Source organism: Cupressus sempervirens, chromosome 6 (assembly GCF_028749045.1).
Source record: "Cupressus sempervirens isolate cs-2001-9-10 chromosome 6, ASM2874904v1, whole genome shotgun sequence".
Classification (NCBI taxonomy): Eukaryota; Viridiplantae; Streptophyta; class Pinopsida; order Cupressales; family Cupressaceae; genus Cupressus; species Cupressus sempervirens.
Window position 1 is genome coordinate 175,702,177 of NC_143123.1, and position 26,666 is coordinate 175,728,842.

The 26,666-nt window shown below is 37.3% G+C and overlaps 1 protein-coding gene across 2 annotated transcripts in view; it reads left to right on the plus strand.

The window, feature by feature from the left end:
• Positions 1-26,666, plus strand: part of LOC149551819 (2-oxoglutarate (2OG) and Fe(II)-dependent oxygenase superfamily protein) — a 221,255-nt gene that overhangs the window by 188,165 nt on the left and 6,424 nt on the right. For both annotated transcript variants that reach the window (XM_089787321.1, XM_089787323.1), the window contains exon 13: positions 23,424-23,491. In XM_089787321.1, coding sequence (XP_089643447.1) covers positions 23,424-23,491 — 68 coding nt within the window. The remainder of the gene's footprint in view (positions 1-23,423; positions 23,492-26,666) is intronic.

Here is a 26,666-nt window from a genome sequence, read left to right on the forward strand (position 1 = left end):
AAAATTATGTTATAATGCTGGAGTAGTGAGTTGAAAAGTCTGCTATGTATTTGATTTTATTAGTTGAAAATTAATATTATTTCAGCAGTAGTTCAATCTTTAGTTTGCATATAATTATAAATTCCTTCTTGTTCATGTTATGTGGTTTCAAATCTATGCAAAGACATAAAAACAAACAAATTTTTTATTTCCGGAGCCATAAAAGGGTTTAAACATTTAATGGATAAATTAAGAGTTGGATGCAAATTATTTGACTAATTTCCTATCAGTAGTTGGTTTAGTTTTTGGGCAATTCTAGAGTGTCCATTGCATACATACCAGTCTTTCTTTGTTTCTTACTAGTTCTCCTTGCTCATTCATTTTGTTTTTCAATATACTCTTTGTTCCAATAACATTCTTTTCTTTAGACCTAGGGACTAGTTCCCATATGTTATTTCTTACCACTTCTCCTTGCTCATTCAAGCTCTTCCTTCAAAGCATTTAACCATGATTCATGTTGCATGCTTCATCAGTATTCTTAGGTTTAAGTTGTGAAATTAAACAAATCTCATTTCTCATTCTTCCTCTTGTCGTTACTCCCTGCTTACATTACCAATAATCTGATCATCAGAATGATTTAAAGAAACATACCTTGGTGTTCTTTGTTCTTCTCCAGGCTCATCAAGTTGAACATGAATTCCATCATCAATCTCAAAGTATAGCTCCTATTTTGCATTTTGATTTGGTATTGATCTTTGATTTGTGCTTACTTGATTTGTATCATCATCTAAATCATACTCAAAAGTTATCTCATGTACCTAAAATCTTTCATTAATTCTTATATTTGCACTTTCAACAATCTTCTTTAGCCTTAAGTTATAGCATCTGTAATCCTTGCTTTTAGTAGAATATGCAAGAAATATACCTTCATCACTTCTAGGATTAAACTTCTCCATTTCATCATATCTTTTGATATAACATTTTCTTCCAAAGTTTTTCAAATACTTAACAGTAGGTGTATGACCAAACCAAAATTCATAATGTGTTTTACTTGTTCCTTGTCTAATCTGAGCTCTATTCATGGTATATGCTGATGTATTTACTTTTTCTCTCCAATGCACATGTGCCACTTTAACTTCAAGTACCGTCACTCTCTCTACCTCACAAACTATTATATTTCTTCTTTCTATTACTCCATTTTGCTGTAGTGTTTTAAGGGTTGAAGTTTTATTTGCAAATTCCATTATCCTCACAATATGCATTGAACTGATTAGATGTAAATTCTTCACCTCTGTCAGGACCTTAAACATTTTATCTTTAATCTAGATTTATTCTCAACTTTTTCCTTAAAGATCTTGAACTTATCAAATGCTTCAGATTTCCCTCTCAAGAAAGCAACCCACATCATCCTAGTGAAATCATCAATGAAAAGAATAAAATATCTAGATCATAGAATGTTCTTATCTTGGTAGGTCCACATAAATTTGTGCTTACAATCTCCAACTTCTTTGAAGTAGTAAATGCTTTTCTTTGAAAGGTTCTCCTTTTCTAGTTTTCCATCACACATTCCTTGCACATCATGTTAGAAGGTTTTAGAATCTTAGGCAGATCTCTGACTGCATGGGAATTACTGACTTTCACTATGTTGTCAAAGTTTATATGGAAAAATATCCTATGTCATAAATAATTGTCATCAACTTTTGCAATAAAACAACTTATCTTAGAGGGGTTCAATTGAAATTTATTACCTCTGGTCGTAGTACCAGCTACAAACTTATTTCCTTTCTTATCCTTGATTGAACACTTCTTATCAATGAATTGTAAATGATAACATTTGTCAATAAGCTGACCAACACTCAGCAAATTCTATTTTAGTCCATTAACAAATAAAGCATCATGAGTATTAGCCTTACCATCGAGTGATATAGAACATTTTCCATTTATCAAGTAGAGTGCATTGTTACCATCTTTGACACCACCTCCATCATAGCTTTTCAATTCCACATACCTGTCTTTTTCACCTGTCATGTGATGTGAACATCCACTGTCTATAATCCAATCTGTTCTCTTTTCCTCAACAGATAAGTGTTTTTTCTTCTTTAATAGGACTTACATCTTTGAAAGCAACAAAGCCTATTTCATCCTCATTATCATTATCCTTTAAGTTTATCTCCCTAATCTCAATCTCATCATCACTAACATAGAGAAATTCTTTAGGAAATCTTGACATGTAAAATCTAGGTTTAACCTTAGGCTCTCTTGTAGGACATCTTGATGCAAAATGATCAATTTTGTTGTAGTTATAACAGTGTATAGGTAACTTACCTTTAAACATTACTCTACCTCTTTGTTCTCTTTTTACAATGAAGGCTTCAAGTTCATCCATCTTTCTTTCTTATTCTTGAATTTTTGCCCATTAACTTGTATATTCTCCAAGATTTTTGCTATTGGTGCTAGTAGTCTTTTATCCTTATGTGCAGTAGTTCTAAATGCGGTCTCAATTCTAGGTAAAGAATGTTTTAATTGTCTAATTACAAGAGCTTGTAACTTACCAATTAACATTTCCCTGCTGAATTTGTCAATGAGAGGAATGGCTTCTTCAATTGCATTTACCTTGTTTTCGTAGGCTAGTCTTAAGGATCAGAGAATTTTTTGAACAACCTCATCCTCTGTAATAGTTCCTTCTTTTCTCTCTATCCCTGTTGCAATTTCAGTAAATCCTTTGCACATATGCTCTAATGACCTTTCATCTTCTTGCATTCTAGCATTTTCTAATCTAGTTTTCCAATTCTTCAATTTTTCTTTGTATATTCATCCCCCTCATATAAATTTTCTAATTCAGCGCAAATATCATTTGCTAAGTCAAGTTCCTTTACCTCAATGAATGCTGATTTAGATAGGGCATTTATCAGTGCTTCCCTTGCAATCATTTTGTACTGGAATACCTTCTTACCCTCATCAGGGCATGAAGACAGATCTCAATTCTCATACAGATCAGATGTATTCACATCTTGTTCTTCTAGTTGTCATAGTTGCCACCACTAAATTTACTACTGTCCTTGTAAGCCATAGTTGTTTACCGTCTGGGTAAATAGATTAAAGCACACAGACAATGAACAAGAACAACAGTACTCCTTTTATTATTCGCATATGCCAAAGACATTACATTATGGCTTTTTTTTAAATGATCATTACAATGATCCTGAAGGGTGTATTTATACTTCTCGAAGGGGTTTGTCGGTCACATACAACATGTCTCTACACATACAACATGTCGCTACATAACAAGAACCTTCCCAAAGGGGCATTTACCGACGACATATGCCTTGTCGGCTACACAATGTTTACCGACAACATCATCCCCCCCAAAAAGAAAAGTCGTCTCCGGACGACGACAAAACAAAACTCAAAACAACTAATTACATTTATTCATAAAAACAACATAAACATCATGAACTAGAAGGCTGTGTCTTAGACTGTGTAGACCGGTTGCGTCGAAGCTGATACACTTGTTCCATTTGGACCTTCAAATCAGCTTTAATTTGAGAGTTATCCTCCACTACTACTTTCAGCATCAATGTGACCTCTTGGCACTAAACTTCTTTTTGATCATGAGCCTTCTTCGCTGAGTCCTCCTGTAGTGCTGCTGCCAAACGCTGTTCTGCTGCTGCTAGTTGCTGTTCTGCCTGCTGCTTCCCTCGTGCACTTTCCTCGAGTTGTGCTAACAGGGCTGTCCGCTGTGCTTCCCATGCAATCTGCTGGGTGGCAAGTTGGTCGGCCATCTCCTCCCGAGCCTTCTCTGCCATCTCCCGAGCTTCTTGCCCAGCCTCTGCCTGTCTTCTTTCTGTGTGCACCAACTCTGCCGGGGACTTGCTTCACTCTGTGATGTCAACAAGGCATGAACAAACATCCTTATCCTTCTCCTCCGCTAGTGGTAGAGGGTTTGTCACCTACATCCCTTCATCTACTTTCTCTGCTGCTACTGCACTTTGATCCTCCACCCTTGGTGATGTAGGTACCTTGACTACCTCACTGTTCGACCAAATGGCCTCCAACTGCAGGTTCTCTCTCATGGGAGACTAGATGGAAGGACCTCTGGCAACATGGGCAAGTAGTCGTCGCCTTAGGTACTCACTAGCCCGACTCGCTGAGCTCATTGGTTCCACTGTTGGCACTTGGGGTTCTGCTTCTGGCATGCTCAAATCAGCATCCTGATCCATCGCCTCATCCAACAGAGTGTCAGCTATCATGACTACTGCATCCATCCCAATCAGCTCTAGACGAACCTGCTCCTGCGCGCCTCCCTGACTGACTCCTCCCTTCGTGGCTGCCGACTGTGCTACAGGAGATGGCTGTGGCAAACTTACTGCTATTGACTGAAGTGATCCCCGCTCCGGAGGTACGGGGGTCGGTAACTGAACCGCTGGCTGAGGTTGTGCTACCGTAGGTTGCATACCCGTAGGCATGCCTACTGGTGATGCTGCCCTCCGGCTTACTGAAGTTTGGACAGGTGCTGAATGTGGAACTGATTCTGCTACCGTTGTTTGTGATTTGGGATTTAGAGTGATTGGGGTCATCACCATTGGATGCCGAAACTGTTCGAAACTTGGGATGTGACCATCTGCCATGGTGTGTATATGCGGAGCTGAAAATGATGGAACTGATGGCCCAGTAGTCATTGGCGCAGCTGTCAACTATTGCGAAAAGCGAAGTGGGGTTGCTGAAATCACCCCAACTTTCTCATCATCTTCCTCCTCATCCTGCTCCACCTCCATATCCTTTGAGTCGTCCTCCTCGCAAGATGTATCCTAATGGCCACTATCCGTGTTGCCTAATTCCTCCATCTCCTGCCGTACCCTCTTCTATCCAACGCCCTTCTGCCGTCCAGGTGAGTCTAAATGCCTCCATTGCATTATTGGAGGCTCGCTAGGTACTGCCGGACTTGGCTGAATTTTCAACTTTTCTTAGGGTATCGTCCTTACAGTTGCCTCCAAAAAGAGTCCGATGGTAGTGGCATGTAAAATGTTTATGCTACAATGTCATGAACTCATCATGCGCGTGGCTAAGAGAGAAGCCTAGTCATACATCTTCCCATTCATGAGTCCGCTCATCATACTCACCAACGGAAAGGAAATGTCTGACGCTCTATTTGATCTTGTAAGTCTACTCTTTACCACGTCCATGAGGCACTTCCAATGGCCTTCTCTGATGTCAGATTTTCACGACCCTCTTCCCCTCAAAGTGCTGACAAGGGCATCTTTCTGCTGTTGTACTTGGTTGTTGTATACTAACTCTACTAGCTACAACTTCCTCTCCTTGTCCATCTTTTTGGGCTTATTGTCAATTTTATTTCCTCCTTGTGCTGTTCCTGGTATGCCGAATACTCTGGTAAAGTCAACTGGCCGAAATGATACCACCACGTTGTATCCCAAATATGGAACTGAACTCTTACGGGAGTGCCTGTCATATGCCTCAATCATGGGACGTAATACACCTTCGAAGTCTCGGATATAGAAAACTGGCATCCGGATTGCCCACTCCACCTGTGCCTTTCGAATGCTTGCTTTGATGAGGTGGGTATCTAGGTTTTCATTCCACCATTTCCTACAGTCCAACCCATTCAACCCTTCAAATGCTACATTCTGCGGCGTTATCTGTACATTTGACTGGTTTTGCACTTTGGCCCTTTGTTTGCCCTTGTCCTTTTCGCGTGGCCTTGCTTCGGAAGGCCCTGCTTGTGCAGCTTGACTCATAGCTGAATCGTGATCAAGTTGCTTCCTCCAAGCCCTCTTTCCAGCTGATTGCATACCTATTACTCCTATATCAGTTTGCTGAATATATTGCCGTTAGGTCAGTTACTTATTCAATACAGTTGCAAAAATTCCCCTCCTAACCTTTGCACGGACGTTGGCCACTTATATTTTTATTATCTTTTCTCCTATATGTTGTACGGCCATATGGCTTCCCCTTCTTCTTGCTGTAGAGAGCACCTAACGTACAACCTTCCGCACGTACTAACAGAAATCTTCCTGTGCGTACGTACTCAAACCTTCTTCCAAATTTCTCTTCGTAGAAAAAAAACACATAGATGAATGCCTTAGAAAGGGATTAAATCAGTTCAACCCAAAGTTCAGCAATTACTAGAAGCCCTTGAGCTTATAAACTCGCCAAACCCTACCAAGATCTCAGTGTACCATTACCATCAAATTTACCCTGTATCATGAGCTTAGCAACCTAAGTGAAATCGACTTATTGCAAGGAATGTATAGTTGCCCTGTGATTGCTCTAAGAAAGGTCGGATTCTCATCAGCTTGGTGTCACTTTAACAATGCCCTTGACGTGCATATCTTCTACTGCACAACGATTATGCCTTTGCCGCCGTACATTATGCCTTAAAAAGCCTCTATCACCGTACGTTGGCGAGTCACAATATGAAGTCGTACGGTACTAGGAGTTAGAATGTTTTTGCTGTATGGTGCCTCTAGGAATGATGCCTCCAGGAACGATGCCTCCAGGAATTACTTGTGTCATACGTAGCCTTTTTATATTCCCTTATGCCTCTGTATGGTGTTGTCTTGTGCCGTACAATGTCTCTGGATGTTCGTATGGTGCTGAAGCTTATAATGCTTTTGTACGGCTGATTTCTGGCTCCCTTTATGCCGTACAGTGTTACACAAGGCCGTATGGTGAAGGCATACTATGGTCACCGTATGGTACTTTTCCTTTTCCTTTTTTTCTTGTTTTGTTTTTTCAAATTTTTTTTTCAATTAACTTTTTTAAAATTTTAAAATTTTTTTTGTTTCACTGCTGCTCCTTCATATTCACTGATGGTGACTTAGGTGGCACATGATATATTTTTAACTTACACGTTCACTGTTTTTGGAACTTCCTGTCCATCCAGCGTCCATAACTTGATTACTCCATTATCGCCTACTTCCTGAATCTGATATGGCTCGACCCACTTAACTTTAAACTTGTCTGGTTTGATCTCATTCCGGCCGTCGTACTTCAACACTCATTGTCCGGGTTGGAACTTGTTTAGTTTCAAATGTTTATTGTGCCATGCTTTGCGCCTATTCTGTGTCACCTCGGTGGCCCACTGCTCCAATAACCGCTTCTCCTCGAGCTTTTTCAGATTATGCAGCCGCTCTCTTAAGCTTTCCATGGTGCCTAACTTATTTTCCAGCGCTATCCTCAAGCTGTGTATCATGAATTCCGCTGGTACCATTGCCTCCTGTCCGAACATTAATTGGAACGATGTGTGCCCCATTGTCACCTTGTATGTCGTGCAGTAAGCCCAAAGGGCAGAGGGCAATTTTTTCTCCCGGTCTTCACCTTCCACTGCACAGGACTTGTAGATCATTGCTACTAGGACCTTGTTCGTAGCCTTAGCCTGTCTGTTTGCTCTCGGATAGTACGGGCTCGACAATGAATGATAGATCTTAAATTCAGTGGTGAGCAGTCGGATAACATGGTTAACAAATTGTCCTCCTCTATCACTTGTCAACTGTAGTGGAATCCCATACCTGGTAATGATTTGCTCATAAATAAATCTTGCCGTGCTTACCACCGAGTTATTTGGTAGCGCACGTGCCTCCACCCACTTGGTCAGATACTCCGTCGCTACAACAATGTATCGGCACCTTCTGGTTTTGCTTGCCTTCAGAGGTCTGATGAAATCAATCCCCATCTTTCAAAGAGTTCTTGAGAGTGCAAGGGATTCAGGGGCATGAAATCCCTTTTTAATGGTTTCCCGGCTCGCTGACGTTTTGCATGCAACAACCCATTCCTCGGCATTGTTGTGTACGGTTGGCCACCATAGTCCTGCCAGGAGTATCTTCAGTGCAGTTATGTCTGTCTCCATGTCTCCTCCTACCGGTCCTTCATGTGCTTCCTTCAGTACCCTTGAAATTTCTTCCTCTAGGACGCATCGCCCTAGGATTTGGTCGGGTCCCATTTAGTATAACAGCCCATTGATCAATTGAAATGTTTAGCTCTTCAATACCAACTTCCGTCTTTCATTTGGTGGCATGTTACTTGGGAACTGTCTCGTCGAAAGGTACTCTCCAATGCTCGTGTACCATTTTGACAGTATTGCAATCTAGAACAATTGTGCATCCGAAAAATCGTCGTTCACTCCATCCGCTAGTTCCCCTGTTTTGAGATGCGACAGATGGTCTGCGCTGACATGTTTCTTTCCAGGCCGAACAATGATCTTGAAGGTGAACTCTTGCAACAAAAGTAACCACCGGCTGATTCTTCCTTGAATAACAGGTTTATTGACCATATATAACAGAGCCTGATGTTCGACATAGAACACGAACGGTGTCGCCAACAAGTAATGATGGAACTTCTGTACGATGTAGACCATTCCCAAGGCTTCCCGTTCTGTTGTACTGTAATTCTATTCAGCTTTTGATAGCAGTTGGCTAGCAAAGTATATGGGGTATGGCTACTTGTCTGCGCCAAGGTTGTTCCAATTGCATAGTTGGACGCGTCAACATGAACATGAAACTCTTTGTTCCAATCCAGGTACGCCAAGATGGTGCTGTAGCTAATCGTACCTTGAGCCCTTCAAATGCCTCATCCTGTTCTTTCTCCCATTTGAATGATTCTCCTTTGCATGTTAACCGATCCAGCAGGTATGATACTTTGGCAAAAATTTTGATGAACCTTCTGTAATAGCCTGTGTCCGAGGAAGGACTTTACCTCTGTTACATTGGTGGATGACCGCATTTCCAATATGACTCTGACTTTGTCCGGATCTGTCTTCAATCCCTCCTTACAGACTATGTTTCCGAGCAATCTTCCCTGCGGAACCATGAATCTGCATTTCTTCGGATTCAGGGCTAGTCGCGCCTGTCGAGATCTCTCCATACATTTTCCCAATGCTGCCAGATGTTTGTCCTCGGCGCTAAATACAAACCAATCATCCAGGAACGCCTTGAAGTTTCCGACAAATATTTTGTCAATTATGTGCAGTATGATTTGTTGGAATGTAGTAGGTGCATTGCACAGGCCAAATGGCATCCGGTTATATGCGCACACCCCATCTTCTACAACAAATGTCATCTTTAGTTTGTCCTCCTTAGCTATGGAAATTTGATTGTATCCTGAAAACCCATCTATGAATGAGTAAATCTCATGTCCGGCTAGCTCCAATATGTTGTCTATGAATGGTATTGGGAAGGGGTCCTTGATCATTACTGCATTAAGGCATCTGAAATTGACACATATTCGGATCTGGGTGGTATCCTTCTTTAGTGAGATTACTATGGGTGACACCCATTCACTTGTTTGAACCTTGAAAATAATACCGGCCTCTAGCATCCGGTTGATTTCTTCTGTAACCCATGCTGCGTAGTTCTTGTTCATCCTGAAAGGTCGCTTCTGTACGAAAACTGCACCTTCGACCAACGGGATGCGGTGCACACACAACTCCGGTGGTACTCCTTTCAGATCCTTGTATGTCCATGCGAATACATCTTTGTATTCCAAAAATATCTTGAATTCGGCTGCTTTCAGTATTGGATCCTAGTTATCTCCCATCAGTATGTTTCTTGGTTCGGCCTCATCTCCCAATTTCATAGTTTGTAGTGTGGCTTCGTTGTATTTGATTGGCTCTCCCTCATTGAATGCATGGGCAGGGGTTTCATCCAGCAGTGCATCCCCCTCTTTTACTTTTGTGAATTCTGTTGGAAATCCATCATTGTTGTGCCCTTCCTCTACCGTCAGTACGTTGCAACTCTGGAACAACTCATAGTCCTCCATCTGCTAGTGGAGAAGACCGTTCACCGAATCCAAATTGTTGTCCGTTGATCCTCCATCCAACCGTAGCACTCCTTCCTGATCTGATTCCATACATTGCCTCCCTTCATCCTCTTCTTTAGAATCTAATGATAGAGCTTCTTCCCCCACCATTTGGGTGTGTAAATCAATGATGAATTTTCGCCCTTTGCTTTCAAGTGATAGAGTATTTTTCTTCCAATCATGTTTAACTTTGGCTTGTATGAGCCACCCTCGGCCCAGAATGGCATCGTATCCTTTCCTCTTTAGCAGGATCACGATGAAGTCCAGCAAGAATGGCTGTGTTCCAATCATCACCGATTGTTCCGTGAGGACTCCCAACGGGTTGATCTCGTGTTGGTCTGCCGTGAGCAACTAGAATGTTGGTGGCCATAGCGTAGGTTGTCCTAACTTTTTCTAGGTGTCCTCTGATAACACATTGACACCGGACCCTCCGTCCACAATCATGTTTGTCAGAACAATCCCTAGAATTCCCATTTCGACAACTATTGGATGTCGTCCAGATGAGAGGGTTAGTAGCATTGGATCCTCTGCACTTCTGCCACTTTCCTTTTCTCTTCCTTGCTCTGCTGGCAATTTAGTAGACGGGGTGATGTTTGTGAGTGCCGATCAGAGTTAAGGCATTGTGAGCAGCAGATCGTTGATTTTGACTGGTACCTCGGTTTGTAATATCTGTCGTATGATGTTCTGTTCTACGCCGTTCCTTGCGGAGGTACCAGTAGTGTCCTTCAGGTGTGCTTTCTCCGCTTGCGTTGCTTTCTGGATTTCTTCCCGCGCTTCCTCCAGTCTCTTCTTTTCTTCCGTCGGGTCAGGGTACAGTTTTGCTTGCTTCCTTGTGATTGCCAGAACCTCCTCTTTGCCTGTCCCGATGGTGGTCAAATTTACTTTGGATTTTGGGCACTTAGCATCTTCATGATCACCGGGTCTGCACCATCTGTATAATAATTTTGGGGTGTTTGTTGTTGTATAGTCTCAGGCAAAGTGGCCCCGCAAATTACATGCTCGGCATTGAACCATCGGTTGGCTGCTCACATTGTACTGAATTCGACTTCTGCTACCATTATTATTGTTGCTATTGTTGTTTTGACCTCGTCGATTATTTTTGTACCCTCCCGACGTGGCACCCTTCGTACTGGTGTTCTCGCTCCCTCCTGACACAGAAGCCTCTGTGTCAAGAACACTTGCTAAGGTCCTCTTGTTTTCATATTGAAGGGGCATTCTTTTGTGGAATGTCCTATGATTTGGCAGATCTCGCAAAATTGGTCCTTCGGATAGGATCCCTTCGTATTGCCTTCTTTCTTGCAGTCAGTGCACCATAGCTCATTTCCCTTGGTCTCCTTCTGCATGTTCTTAAATTCTTTCATCATCCGGATCATATCCTTTTGGAGAGCTCGGACCCTCTTGCTGCTGTTTTCATCATCGCTACTATCTTCTCCCCAAGACGCGTCATCATTTGAATTAGATGAACTATTCTTTTTTTTTTTTTTTTTTTTCTGCTCACTTTCTAAGTTCATTGCTCGATTGTATGCTTCAATGTATGACGATGGTGGCACAATCTTCATCTTCTTCCGTAATTTCAGGTGTAGGCCTTCAATGAACCATCTTTTTTGTAGCCCGTCAGCCAGCTTATTTTCCATTTTATTTATCAAATCTTTCAATTTCCTGGTGTAGACTTGGACTGTTTCATTTTTCCCCTGTTTGGTGTTGTATATCTCCGCTACGATTTTGTTGTCATCATGCAATAGTTGAAATTCCGTAATAAACTCCTTTTTAATGTTGTCCCAATTGTTTAACTTTTAGGGATTTGTATCGACAAACCAATTAGTTGCGACACCCCGTAGGGTGGCCGGAAACTGTTGAACCCATTCGTTTGTATCTGTTATGCCATTCGCCCTCCAAATTGTTTTGCATGTTATACAATGTTGGATTGGATCGGCTGCTCCATCACCATCAAATTTAGACAACTTCTCCTTTGGTCCTGCCATTATTACTGGATATTGTAGGGGCACTGTTTGGTACTACAGCACCAACGTTCTGTACTCCGACACCAACGCTTTGTATTCTGACACCAATGCTTTGTATTCCGACGCCAATGCTCTGCACTCTAGCACCAACGCGTTGTATCCTGACACCAACGCTTTGTATTTCGGTAGCTGTGTTTTTTGGTGAAGAAGGGTTTCCGTTAAGCGAATTTGTCTGTTCTGGAAGTATATCGCGGACGAAGAGTTCACTCCATGCTCGTGTTTCCTTGGCACTTCGAGCCGTGCGAGTTAATTCTCTTCCGTTTGGATTCTCTTCCCTCGGCGAATACAGATTCAAAAATTCCTCCCTTGCTTCTTCCACCAACTCCACCCGCTTTCGAGTCTCCTCCAACAATTCCTCAACGCTTCTGTGTCCATCGGCAATCTTCAGGAACCTCCTTTTGCATTCGGCTTGTTGTGCCAAAATTAGATTTCCTTGTGCTGTGCGTAATTCATCCTTTTCTTTCAGCTTATTCTTATTCTTGTTCAGCTGATTCGGCATTAGTCTTCATTCTTTGTTCCAAGTCCATCGGGCAATGGTGCCAAATGTTTACTCTCTGGGTAAATAGATTAATGCACACAGACAATGAACAAGAACAATAGTACTCCTTTTATTATTTGCATATGCCAAAGACATTACATTATACTTTTTTTTTTAATGATCATCACAATGATCCCGGAGGGTGTATTTATACTTCCGGAAGGGGTTTTCGTCGGCCACAAACAACATATCGCTACATAACAAGAACCTTCCTGAAGGGGTCCGTCGGCCACATACAACATGTCACTACATAACAAGAACCTTCCTGATGGGGCATTTACTGATGACCTACACCCTGTCAGCGACACAATGTTTACCGACAACAACCGTAGATCTCCCCAAGCTGCTAAGCCTCCTTCTCGAAGAGGACCTGATGCTCTAATACCAATTGTTAAGAATTAAAGTTCACACACAACTAAGCGGGAGGGTGGGGAGGATGCCGAGGGGGTGAATCAGCTATGAACAAATATAATTAAATCCAAACTTATAAATCTAATCTCCAACAATGAAAACAATGATGTACAACAATAAGAAACCATACATCATAACACAATGATTTGTTGACTAGGGAAACTCTTGATCAATGAGAAAACCCTGGTGGGGATGCAACCCACAAGATATACTAATATATAAGTTACATGTGAAAGGATGTGACCTAGTTAGGAATCAAATACAATTCATTTAGTACAACGGTCCCTGTTAAAGGCTGAGAAGAAAAAGTAGACCCATTGTCTAAATGCTCAAACAAATGTGAAAGACAATACTTCCAGGATAGTATAAGCGATAAATATGAACTAACTGATCTGTGTCTTACTTGCCAAAACAGTTCCTTGGAAGTCCACTCAATCAACCAACATCATCACTACACTTCTCTGATAATCCAGCATCAAGGATCGAATTATACAACTCTTATACATACCAAAGCATACCATCCATGTATTTCCCAAACAAGGAAAACATCTTTTCTTTATAGCCTTTACAACTGATTAATTAGGTCGACTTGTTAGAGCTTCCCTAATGTACATTCAATTACATAGGACCATGCTAAGGCATACAAGCCTTCATAAGCATCAATACAACCATTACACTAAGTTTCCTACATGTTACAATAGTAATATTACATCTTCCAATGATAAGCCATATGCTTGAATATCACAGTCAGCTGCCAGTAAAATATGCAACATGCTACACACTCGCGGCCTTTCCAGAATATGTCAAATGCTTCTCACTTCCGAACATATGCACACGAATAAGGCTTTTACCTCCTTCCTTGCTTGCTAGAGTTGATTCTTATTCGCCAATAAGATATAGCCAAAATATTTGCAACTATCTTTGTCATGATTTCCTGTACATTGGTTTTCAACCAGTCATTACCAAACAATCTGTAACTTAACCAAATCATCACATAAAACATAGAAAACATAGATATGATATCTATACTCATTCTTTTGCACGCATGTAAGCTTGCATGTCTAATTCTTGTCGATTACTGTCCTTGCTGATCTGATATATTAATTTGCAATATACAAAATCTGAGTCAGTCATGAAAAACATAAGAACATATGTTGTTATCAATTGACAAAGTTGCCATCAATAAAACATCTCTGCAACTCATCCAAGTGCCAACAAAGTTCTCAATTCCTAACACTAGCCATATTCAAGATGTCTGACAAGAAACTGTAAGTGTAGTCGACTCTTAAGAGTGTTGTCATTATCAGATATGATTATGAAACCAAACATCACAATTTGGATATAGAAGCTATATCTCAATCTTAGAATATTTCCTTGTGTCATTAATGCTAATTATTAACCTTAATCGACCCCCTTAATTGATTAATTTGTATATCTTGTGTAGTTAGATTATTGATTTATATAAACGGTTAATGTAAGTAGTATCAGTTTATTTAATTAATATCGACTTCCCTTGGATAATGTCAATGACGGATCTTGGTCTCCTTTGTCGACCCTTATTAGTTAGCCTTTGCTTTCTTAGGCGGTACTCATAATAATCTCCTGCTTGATTAATATACTAAAGTATTGATATTGAAATATTTTGTTATTTATATTTTATTATTTATTTAGTTTATTTTTCAATTCTGTTGTGATTTATTATTTAATTTTATTACTAGAGGGGGATATTACAAAATGACATCTCCTTTGTACATGGTAGAGTGTTTCTTTCACGAGAGGACTACAAATATTTTAATTCCAACTTCAATAGTTCATTGAAATGAAATATTAAACCCCCAAACATTAGAATTATGTATTTTAATTAACATATTTCATCCTTCTCTTGTCGATCAAACATGGCATTTCCCCTCATGACCAAATATTAGTTCAAGCTTTAAAAAAAAAAATTTCACACCATGATATAAGCTTAACTCAACCTTAATATATCGAGCCTTCAAATAATCATTTCCTTTTTTTCCAATGAAGTTTGGGACTTGCAAGACTTAGATCAATACCTTCTTATGTTTTTCCAAGATTCCTCTTTAAATGTGAATTATTCATAAAAACTATCACAATAAATATTAAGACCCGTTAAAATGAATCACAGTTCTTGTCCTTTTATATTCAGGAATTTAGATGTTCTGAATACAAATCTCTGTCTTTCTTGTGAGAAATTTTAAAACCAATAATTTATTTCCTTATTGAAGCAATCTTAGAGCCCAAGCCTAACCAAGCAGCAGTTTTGGCACTCATATGATACCTCACAGGATGGCAGAAAAAACCAGCTCTACCACCAAAGTAGTACCCCCCTAGGATATTATTTCCAGATTTTCCCAAACATTTCCTAGAAATTTTAAATAATCAATCTGCATCAAATTGACTTCAATTTAAGAAACAATTTGTTTAATTAATATAAACGGCTAAAGCAACTACTACTAGTTTATTTAATTAATATCAACTTCCCTTGGATAATGTCAATGATGGATGCAGGTCTCCTTGGTCGACCCTTATTAGTTAGCCTTTTCTTTCTTAGGCGGAGCTGATAATAATCCCCTGCTTGATAAATATACTAAATTTTTGATATTGAAATGTTTTGTTATTTATATTTTATTATTTATTTATTTTATTTTTCAAATCTATTGTGATCTATCATTAAATATTATTACTAGAGGGGGATATTACAAAATGACATCTTCTTTGTGCGTGACAGTATTTTTTTCATGACAAGACTACAAATATTTTAATTCCAGTTTGAATATTTCATTTGATTGAAATATTTAATCCCCAAACATTAGACTTGTGTATTTTTATTAACATGTTTCCTCCTTCTCATGCCAACCAAACATGGTATTTCCTCTCACGACTTAATATTAGTTCAAGCTTTTTAAAATATATTTCACACCATGATATAAGCTTAGAATCAATCTTAGTAAATCAAACCTTCAAATAATTGTTTCTTTTTTTCCAACAAAGTTCAGGACCTACAACACTTATATCAAGGCCTTCTTATGTTTTTCCAATGTTCCTCTAGAAACATGAATTATTCATAAAAACTGTCATAACAAATATTAAGGCCCATTAAAATAATTTGCAGTTCTTGTCCTTTTATATTTAGAAACTTAGATGTTCTGAATACAAATCTCTTTCTTTTTTCTGAGGAATTATAGAACCAATAATTTGTTTCCTTATTGAAACAATCTTAGAGTCCGAGCCTAACCAAGTAGCACTTCTGGCACTCTTATGATACCTCACAGAATGACAGGGAAAACCAACTCTGATACCAAAGTAGTATCTTGCTAGGATATTATTTTCAGATTTTCCCAAATATTTCCCAGAAATTTTAAATAATCAATCTGCATCAAACTGACTTCTATTTAAGAATTAATTTATGCTGAAATCCTTAGAGGCTTGATATTTAATATGAAGAGAAAATATCACAATCTTATTTTCAGTGTAGACATGAAATACCTCAAACACTACATACTATCTTCAGATTATAACTTAACAAATTTTGCCCAGCTGTGAACTCGGTTGCAAATCCACCCTCTAGAAGCAAATTGGGTGTTTGCCCAATCTGCTGAAAGAATCCCAAGGGTTTCCATCCTCAGGGAACTAGAACTGAAACAAAAAGCTGTTGGAGCTCTGCCAAAAGAAATGAAAAAGCCCAGTCTGCTGAAATGAATCTGATATTCTTCTTTCAAATCCCAATCTAGTGACTCTTCATTTGTCCTTTGCTTGACACTTCGTCTTCTTTCTTTTGTCCATTTTAAATTGTCTTAAAAAAAATAAAAAATACACTATTTAATTTTCTTTAGTCTCCAAATAAGTCAGTTGAATACTTCATAAAGTTGTCATTTAATTTCTAATGTCCCCCAAAAAAGGGGCATTACATGTGAGGAAGACGAACATGATCTTGGTCATTCGGCAAAGGTTTCTTTTGATGCACATCTTCAGGCACTTGTTGAGGATGCTGCAACTACTTAAACACCACCTACCCAGCGGTAGCAACTTTTTTTGAGCTTTAGTCATAGACGCAATCTATGATTTCTACTTCTAGTTTTCATTGATACTAAAACTTGAACTTAATATGTATTCAGAAGTTGTAGTTTCTTGGAGTTTGAGTTTGATATGTATTGAACTTAAGTTTATTTTGCTGCTACACTTGTTTTTTGGTATATGTTTCTATGTTAATTTGCTAAGGCTAGGCTATGCATTTAAGTCAAAACTTTGATTAATAAATGATGCAAATCTCAAATCAGTATATGTTATACAAATTTAGTGTATGTGTTTAAAAATAGTTTAAGAAATTATATGTTTTCAAATGTTCGATAAAAGTCCAATTTATTGCTGCTACACTTGTTTTTTGGTATATGTTTCTATCTTAATTTGCTAAGTCTAGGCTATGCATTTAACTCAAAACATTGATTAATAAATGATGCAAGTCTCAAATCAGTATATGTTATACAAATTTAGTGTATGTGTGTTTAAAAATATTTTAAGAAATTATGTTTTCAAATGTTCGATGAAAGTCCAATTTATTGCCTTTTTTCACCTATTTTTTGGCGATCCCGAATTTTTCAAAAGTTTTGTGCTGGCTTCAAAACATTGCCTAGTCCAAGGTTTACAACTATGCCACAAACTATATCCCGTTTGAAACTCCAACATATGCCACTAAAAATCAAGTACCTTTATGACATCACCTTCATACGTCATATCTAAGTCACAAGATACGCCGAATTTCAGCAAATTTTTTCCCTTTGTGAACTTCTGAATTTAATGATATTTAACATAAAATTGTTAGCAATAATAATAATAATGTTTTTTAAAAATATTGAGTTATTTAGTAGCTTATGAATTTTTTTTTGAGTAATTTAGTTTAATTATTTAGCAATGTCAAACTTTTTTGACAATCTTGTAGTTATATTACTTATATTAAAAAATAAATAAATGTATATAAGTTAAACTTAATGTCATTTTTTTTTCGAATTGCATCCGAATTTTATGATCGACGAACTCGAATTCGAATCTTGTGACTTAGTTTTGTAACATAGACCAGCTATAACTTCACACTTCAATGTACATATCAGTCACCATGAAATACCTCCATGACATGTGTCACAAGTACCCAAATTGGGGTGTCGCCATACCGGCTAGAGAAACTTCTTTATGACGGGGTTGTCTCAACACATGTAGACTCCCCAAACTTCTCAAAGATGGCTCTATGTCCAACCAAATCTGAATCATTTATGTCTCCCTTTACATGTGTAGATATAATACTAGAGGCTTATCCACTGAGAGTGTGCTCGACTATCTTATCATCACCTATAATTTGGGCCTTAAATGGGCTCTCAAAAAGACGAAATTCATGAACCTTATGATGTATGCTAACTACCCCAATAGAATTTTCCTAATCATACCTTGTTTCGCGTCAATCAATATGATCTTCTTTCCTTATTTGAATAGGTTCACCCCTTGTGTGCTCCATCTCCATGTCTTCTTCCTAATCCTTGTCAACATATAGAATCATCCAAGTATTGTCAATGCAAGAACCTTCATTTGATCCTTTGGAACAATGGTCAAAATCATGTCTTTTAAATGCTGTCAAATTCCTTGATATCCTCAATCCTTGCTTTGTTCTCCTACTTCCTGAAATGATTAATGCCATCAATTTAATTTTCTGCTTCTTGTAGGGTCACTTGTGTAGTCTTAAAAGTATCTTTAGTATTTATGAGCTTGAAGGTAAGATTGTCAACTTCTTCTTTCCCATACAATGTTTTTGATTTAATTTCTGCAAGATTGAGGAGGTGGTCTTCATCCAAGAGATATGTAAATAATTGTCTCATTGTTTTGGTAGCTTTCTTGATCTCTTGAAAATGAAAAGATTTTTCTTCAAATTCTTCTTGTCCTTTCTAAGTTGAACCTTTTAAAGGTTATCTTCAATCATCTTATGAATACTATCAAAGTGTGTTAATGCTCCAACAATCTTATCTCATTGACCTTCAATTCGCTCTCCAATTTATGTGACTTACCAATTTTATAAAAAACATATGCTTCAAGTGATGAATTATTTGAGTGGTCTTGAAGAACTTGAGTCTCACAATGAACCACCTCTATGATATCTTGTGTGTACATTTTCTGATTTAGCACTAGAGAAGCATTAGGATCACACATAGATTAATTGAGGGAAACCATCATTTTACCAGTTTTATTGACCATAATCTCCAAGTAACCAAAAATGAAACTTGTACAATCTTTACCTGAAGCAGTAATTGATTCTCTCTCCTTAAATCCCATTCAGTCAATCTGCTATAGCCTATCTTCATTGTTGTTGGTACCTTCTTTCTTAATGGTCTCATCTTTACTCAAGTAAGCCTCCAATTTTCCCACACTATTTGAACTTTGACTACACTATTGACCAATCCATATGTAGAAGGAATTCATTCTTATTAAGATACAAATTTTGGTTCTGATTGTGTGCCATATTATTGCATCAACATTTTGAATCACACTCAATGATCCATCATCAGGATGAAAAAAGCTAGAGGAGAAAGATGATCCCTCATTTTTCTCTTCTAGCTTTTCTCATCCTGATGATGGATCACTGAGTGTGATTCAAAACGTTAATGCAAAAATATGGCACAGAATCAAAACCAGAAGCTGCATCTTAATAGTATGAATGCTTGTGGAAATCTCTTTATATGAATTCATTCTTGTTTGAAAACAATTAGAATCATAGATCAAATAGATTAGGAGACAATATGACTCTCATTGACAGTTATAGCCATAATATTCTTTATTGCTAAAATGACCTTTATCTATTGAGATCCCATGATTATGATCCAAAAATGATGAAACATGTCATAGATCTGATCTTGCAACTGCCAAGTTCAACAAAGGGTTGCTCTGATTTCTGTAAAGATTTTCAGTATAGTAAGCTTTCTTGAATAATGAACAATAGTATTGTCGTCAAGATCTTGAAAACCATCTCCAATCAGGTGCAATAATTCCTTTGTGGTGTCATCATCATAGGGAAATAGAGGCTTTAACGTCCCCATTTTTGCCATTATCAGAGTTTGAGAGATTAGCCTATTATTGTGATCCTTTGAGGTTAATTATTGTGGATAGAGGGTCTTCTGAGGCAGTGGCTTGGCTTTGGATGGTCTTATCTTCTCCACAACTCAATAAGTTACAGGTTGGTCTTCGTTTGGCTCAGATTGAACTTCATTTGGGCTTAGTTTTGTGTACTTACTTTTTGTGGTAAGTTGGGTGTTGACTGAGATAGACCCTTTCTATTTTTGGAAAGTGCATTTGGTCACATGGAGAAAAATTAGGAGTGACTCCTATTTCAGATGACATAGTTAAATGATGAGTATTTTTGGGAGTTATAATATTTTTAGTGGCCAAATTATTATTAAATCATTAAATGACTTATTATAAAGTTATAATTTAACTTTATGATATCACTTAAGTTGAGGGTGAGTCATCATTGGAAGGGGCCATTTATTTCATTAATACTATGCCTAAGTCAAGTATTAAATGTTGCCAAAAGAGTTAAGTTGGAAAGTTTCAAGAGTTGAGTTCTTTTGGGAAACTTTCACAATTTCAGAAGTTGGCTTTTTCTGAGGTTCTGAAGTTTGTGCCCTTGTTGAAGTATAAGGGTCTATTCTGAGGATTTGTTATTCACTGCTGAAGTATAGTGGAAGATTTTTTGAAATTGGTAGTGCAAATTGCTGTTGAAGTATAGCAATTTGATTTGTCTTCTCAACTATATTAACTGTGCAAGAGAAACTGATATTTGTGAGTGAATTGGTCTGATTCGAAAGGGTTCGGAGATAGAAATTATAAGTTGCAGACCTACGTTTCCTTTAGAGTTTGATGTTTTCTTTATTGGAACAGCATCTATTACATGCTAACTGTGATCTCCCTTAAGTTGGAGGGAGCATACTGTTGTACGTTTTTATTTATACAAATCTGCTGCAATTTGATATCTACAGCAGTCACTTACAGGTTCTTCCTTTAATTGCAAATTTCATGAGAGTTGTAGTTATGTGTTTCAGTCATTAGATTGCATGCCAAGTGTTTGTAAAAATGTCTATTGGCTGTAGATGCACATTTCACAGGCTGAAATCATATGTATGTATTTGAATTGTCAAAAAAGATTGCATTTGTACTTAAGCTTCTTTGTTTGGACAGCTAATAACCATTTGCATGCGTCTAAACTAAATTTGAACCATTACAAGCAAGCGGAAGTAACCTAAAGATGAAAGACAGCGAGATAGAGATTTCATGCAAAGTGTTTGATGAAATGTCAAACCATTAATCTTGTGAAGGAAAATTGATGTTTAATTAAGCTATCACCTGTTGAGGGTTATTGCAGTACCAAAATTCTATTGACCTTGCTTAAGCATGAAATTACCATCAGCTTGATCTCATTATCAGGATACCCCAACAATACTGCTGTCTTAAAGAGTTCAGTACTGGGACAAGAGCTGGCTGCAATGGGTTTGAGGCAAATCCTCTACTAAGCATAAGTATCCTTCTAGTTCATTAAGGGATTTGAAAACAACATCCTTTGGTTGATGTCAAATTCTGAGCTTGTTGCCTGCTTCTTGTAGTACTTTCACCAACCATTGTCTATCTTTTGATGAAATGCTTAGAACTAAAAGGCAACGCTGTGATTTTTCCCAACAGGTTAGCAAGATCACCAGTTCTGTTACCACTGTAATGTCTCTATCTGACTTTACCATGAAATTTAATGAAATACTTCCAAAGAATTGAACAATAATGCTTGCACCAAACTGAATATCTATTTCAAGATGGAATCTAAATCCAAACAGCTATAATATACTTATTCAAACCAGTTGTATCAAATGCTTGCACTTGTTCTACAATCATCATGTCTACATTATGAGACATAGATGACGATGTCTCTGCTATTGGATTGAAGGAGTTCCTGACAATAGGATGTTGAAATTATTCTTTAGTTGTCATTGACCTTGTAATTTCTCTAGTTCACGACCGCAAGGATGCCCTAAGCCTGAGAAGCCATTGTATTCAAACTGAGAATAATTTATTGTGATTTAATATTATATTATTATCGGATCTGTTATGAGTTTGTCATTTGAATGTATGAATTGCTTCTTCTGCTGCAATCTTCTCAGGTGGCACAGCCCCAATTTGGATCACTTGTAGTGGTCTTTGATACTCCTTAGATTACTTCTCAGAGTTTTATCAAGCTTCTAAATTTTGATTCCCGGTGTGACATTGTGCAATATTGGTCCACCAAGTTCAGAAATTAATAGTGTCCCCTTGAGGCAGAGAATTCTGTAGAAGACCAGTGAATATTTTCTTTTTTCTCTGATCTATGTTTGCAGTACAATCTTGCCTCAACCTCACAGTCCTAAAAGTCAACTCCACTATTATAGTTCTTTTGCCTCCATCTTGGTGCTGCTTCACTATCCGTAGACCAAGCTCCCATGGCTGTGACACACTGCTCCTAATGCTGTGCTGATCAATCCAAAGATTCACATATATGTTGAACACTTTGATCCTTCTACATTGATCTTCGTAATGGTCGCTCCTTATGTATACAATTCTGTCATGAAGTTTTCTTTCTCACAAGTGGTCCAATTTGCATGTCTTATGTGGATCGTAGTAGGTTTTAAATTTCAATACAAAAGGATATGTTCAAACAACTCCAGTCCTGATCAATCAACAAAAATGTGCTACTCAAGGTAAGGGTTGATAGATGTCGCAAGTCTATTCTTAAATCATAATGAGATGCTGGTAACAGTAGCTTGGTCTAGCAATTGTGTTTCATGCCTTTCGGGAAAATATCAATGATGAATTCCAAAGTGTAATTTTCCTTGAATGATGAAGATAGGATCTGCTATTAGATGATTGATCGAGTTGATATCTTAAACTCGGGTAATGAATCATTTATCCTGGGAATGTTGCTGATTCCTTTGACATCTGGATCTCTCTGCAATAGTGTGGGAATCTTATAAGTGTGCAAATTTGTTTCGGTATTGAGACTCCTTGAATTTGGAGACTAGAGTGGAGTTGTCACCAAAACTCCTGGACCAATCAGATTGCCAAGCTCATTAGCAGGAAATAAAACCAAATCTAAAACTTCCATGATAGATTGCTTGCACAAGCTCTCCTTTTTATGCTACCTTAATATAGCCTTTCCCTCCAAATTCTTTGAATTTCAATTGAGCACCTTAGAGGGGAATATAAATCAAGTGGATCCAAATATTATTTAATTTCAATTTATCAGGTCTTAATTAATTCACTCTTGTTAACGAAGGGGACAGTACAGATGTTCAGTTGACAGATAAAACCTGATAAACGGGGATCCTATTGTGCATTAAGTGAAAGTTCATATTAGACATCATCTTTTGTATGGCTAATGAATTTAATTATTAAGAAAAATGTAATCTGTAGTAGGGAATCTTGTGACCCATGTTAAGATTTTGAGGAAAATACTAAGAGCATTTTAAGGCCTATTGGTTGATGCATGTTGGTTAGACATTCTTATTTTTTAATATTGCTTGTTGAAACTTTATCAAGTTTTCCCTCGCTTTATCTTCTACACTGTTTTGATTAAATGATAATTGGTTCAGACAGCCAAAGGAGACAAAGCAAGTGGTGTAGAGCGCAATACATTTGCATTGTTTATGCAGCCTAATTGGTATGTGGGTTCTTTCATATATTATATAATAATAGAAATTCTTCTTCAAAGTTTGTATAGTCTTCTATTTTAGTAATTGTCATTGTAGTTTTGTGAATGTTTTCAGGGTAAAAATATTTAAAATTGTTATCTTATTCAGGGTTACATTTCTCATTAATGTGATCTCTCAATTATAACCTCACTAGCATTATACTACAGATGTAATTCCTTTTGTGACTCAGCACATTTTTTATTAATGGCTTCTTTAACTTCAATGTGAATGACATAATGGACAACTAGCTTACGTTGTAATGGGAATCAAACAATTCAATTTATGACATTTGGATTGTTGTGCAAGACATTTATGAATTCAAGTGCAGCTACATTCATTGTCTAGAACATGATATAGAACCAGTAGATGTGTATAGAAAGAAGTCCATGCAAGCACAATCAGAGTTTTGAGACTCGCCACAAGTTAGGTGAGTTGCTTGAGTCAGCAAGTTGGGTAGCCTCAACTAGGTCAAAATGGCCCATGAACTTGACTCGACGGCACCCTGGGTGACTCAACTGACTCTCTTGACCCGGCTAACTCGCCTTCTGACATGGCTGACTCATCTGACTTGCCTGATTTTTAATTTTCAGTTTTTAGTTTTTCAGAATACATAAAAAATTTACCATTGTACTTATGTAATTGATATATGTTTATGTATGTGATCAAATTACCTTCTATTTCAAGATGTTATTGTGTCTTTAGGCTTTGTTCAATAATGGGTGCATGAAATGTTCTTTAAATCCTAAAAAATCTCTACATTTCAAGGGTTTTGTCACTTTTCCGAGTCACTGCCGAGTTTGAGCTGATTCACGAGTCAAGTTACCCTTGTTGAGTCAACACCCGGTCTGAGTCTCGATTTTATGAGCATAAGTATATAATACTATATTCAATTTTAAACTATATTTGTTTCTATAGAGAAATTCTTTGTTAACTCAAAAGTTAATATTACCATGCCCATTTGTGATCTCCACTGCTAGAACTTTAACTAAATCGTGTACCTCTATTAATAAATATTATTCCAAGACTGATTTTAAACATCAAATCATAAGAAAATGAATAAGTTAACTAATTTCAATAAAATCATACCACGTTGAAGTGATACTAGATTTTGAAGTGGAGAAGCTATTTGGCAAAAGCTAACCCCAAGTGCATTAACGAAGATGGCACCTTGAAATCTTACAATGCTTAACAATCTCTCAGAGAAAAAAGAGGGAATTAAATACAACCTTAAAGAAAATTAATGGAGAATGTCTATTTTCTAAAGGCGAATTGAATAGTTATGTATATAATTCCAAGTGTTCATATTTGTTAATTTGTATAGGTTTGTGCCCATGTGGCCTATTCCTCAAAGCAAGAGTTGTGCACATATTATTAGACTATTTTTGGTATCTTAGGATCTTGCTATTTTTAGCTCATTATTTTAGAATGTTAGTTAATCGCCATTTAGGTTCTATTTGTCAGTTGTCCTAATTAGTTTATTTTTAGTTCTCTATATTTAGATGACTTTGTTTTTTGCATTTTTGTTAAAATCAGTATATTTGTATATTTGATTTATACAATTATTCAATTTTTTACAGTTTTATGGTAGTATCAAAACGGGAGTCGATTTGGGTATGATTCCCTCATGTGAGGGCCCAGGATCATGAAGAAATTTTGTGGGTTATTATTTTGTAAACTACATTCGCAAAATTGAGGGGAAATTTGATAGTTTTTCACATCTGCAATTTCTTGGCCTTTTTTTCCATACACAAATTAAAAGGGTCTTGTGAAGGCAAATTGTCGGTTGACCTTCTTGGGTTTGTTTGGAATTTTAGTGTACATTTTGTTGGAAGATTCTTCAAATAATTGGTGTGTTCTACTTGTAGAAACATGGAGTTTTATTTGTGATATTATTTGCTCACACTTTCTACGTCCTTGCTTGTGTTTTTTTGCATCGTCTTTGTGCTCACAACCTCAATTCTACATTTTCCACTCACATGAGGTTTTTTTGAATTCCATTCACATGTTTTTTGGAGTCTACTCACTATCTTGTAGCTTGCTCAAGCACTTGGACATGTTTACGGGTACACTTGGACATGTTTACAGTCCTTACCTGACCTCGCACAAAAACGTATGGCTTTTCTCTTGCATTTTCTTTGTTTCCCACGAATTTCATTCTTAGATTTTATTTTTTCTATTTAGGGCGGAATGCATGCCATTTGGACTCTTGCCATGTATGCCAACCCTAGGGCTTGGAATGGAGATGCCACTTGTGGTTTGCTTCTTTAGATTTTTTTCTTCAAGTTGCGATGGCTGTTGTAATTTCCCCTTTTTGGAACATTAGTTGTCAATTAAACAATTAAAATTGAAATTGTCAATTAATATCAATTTTAACAACCATTTAATTTAGTTATTTGAGTAATGATGTGACTTATGTCAATATGAAATTTTAAAAGTAAAAGTTACTTCATAATTTTCCCACCAAGTTCAGTTTAAATTTTGGGAAAGGGGAATAAAGAGACAAAGAAATGGTATGTCAAGGGATGAGCCAATGGAGGGCCAAGAGTTTCCTAGAGAATGCTATAAGAGTTGAAGGAGAGAATTATTCAATAATGTTAATATCTTATTGAATTTGTTATGAATTGATGCTTTGGCTTCAATAAAACGTTTGTGGGGATGAAAACTTGGCTCTTCAATAAGGTAGATTCATGGTAGAGTCTACATTTGGGGAGAAATTGTAAGTCTTCTTGAATAGAAAATTTGTAAGGTTTTGAATTGTTTTACAGATAATCAGAGCTTCTTGCATATCTTGAGAAGGATATGGTGGATTTATTTTGAATATTATATCTCATTGGTATGAGAAGAGAAAACATTTAAATATGATTCCTAATTATATAAAAGTCTGCGAATGCTTTGCATTAGCGGCTACTAGAAAACTATGAATTGCTTTATATTTGCAAATGTATTATTATGTTCTTGGATATAATGTTATTGTGGGGACTGCTACTTAATATTATGAAACTTCAACTTGAAATACATAGTTTTATAACTATTTGGCTTTGCTTGTATTATTAAACATAAGAGTTTTATAGGATATATTTACCATGGCATTTGAGAAACATTAGCGGCTGAATTCATATTGAAAGAATTAAATAGCATTTAATC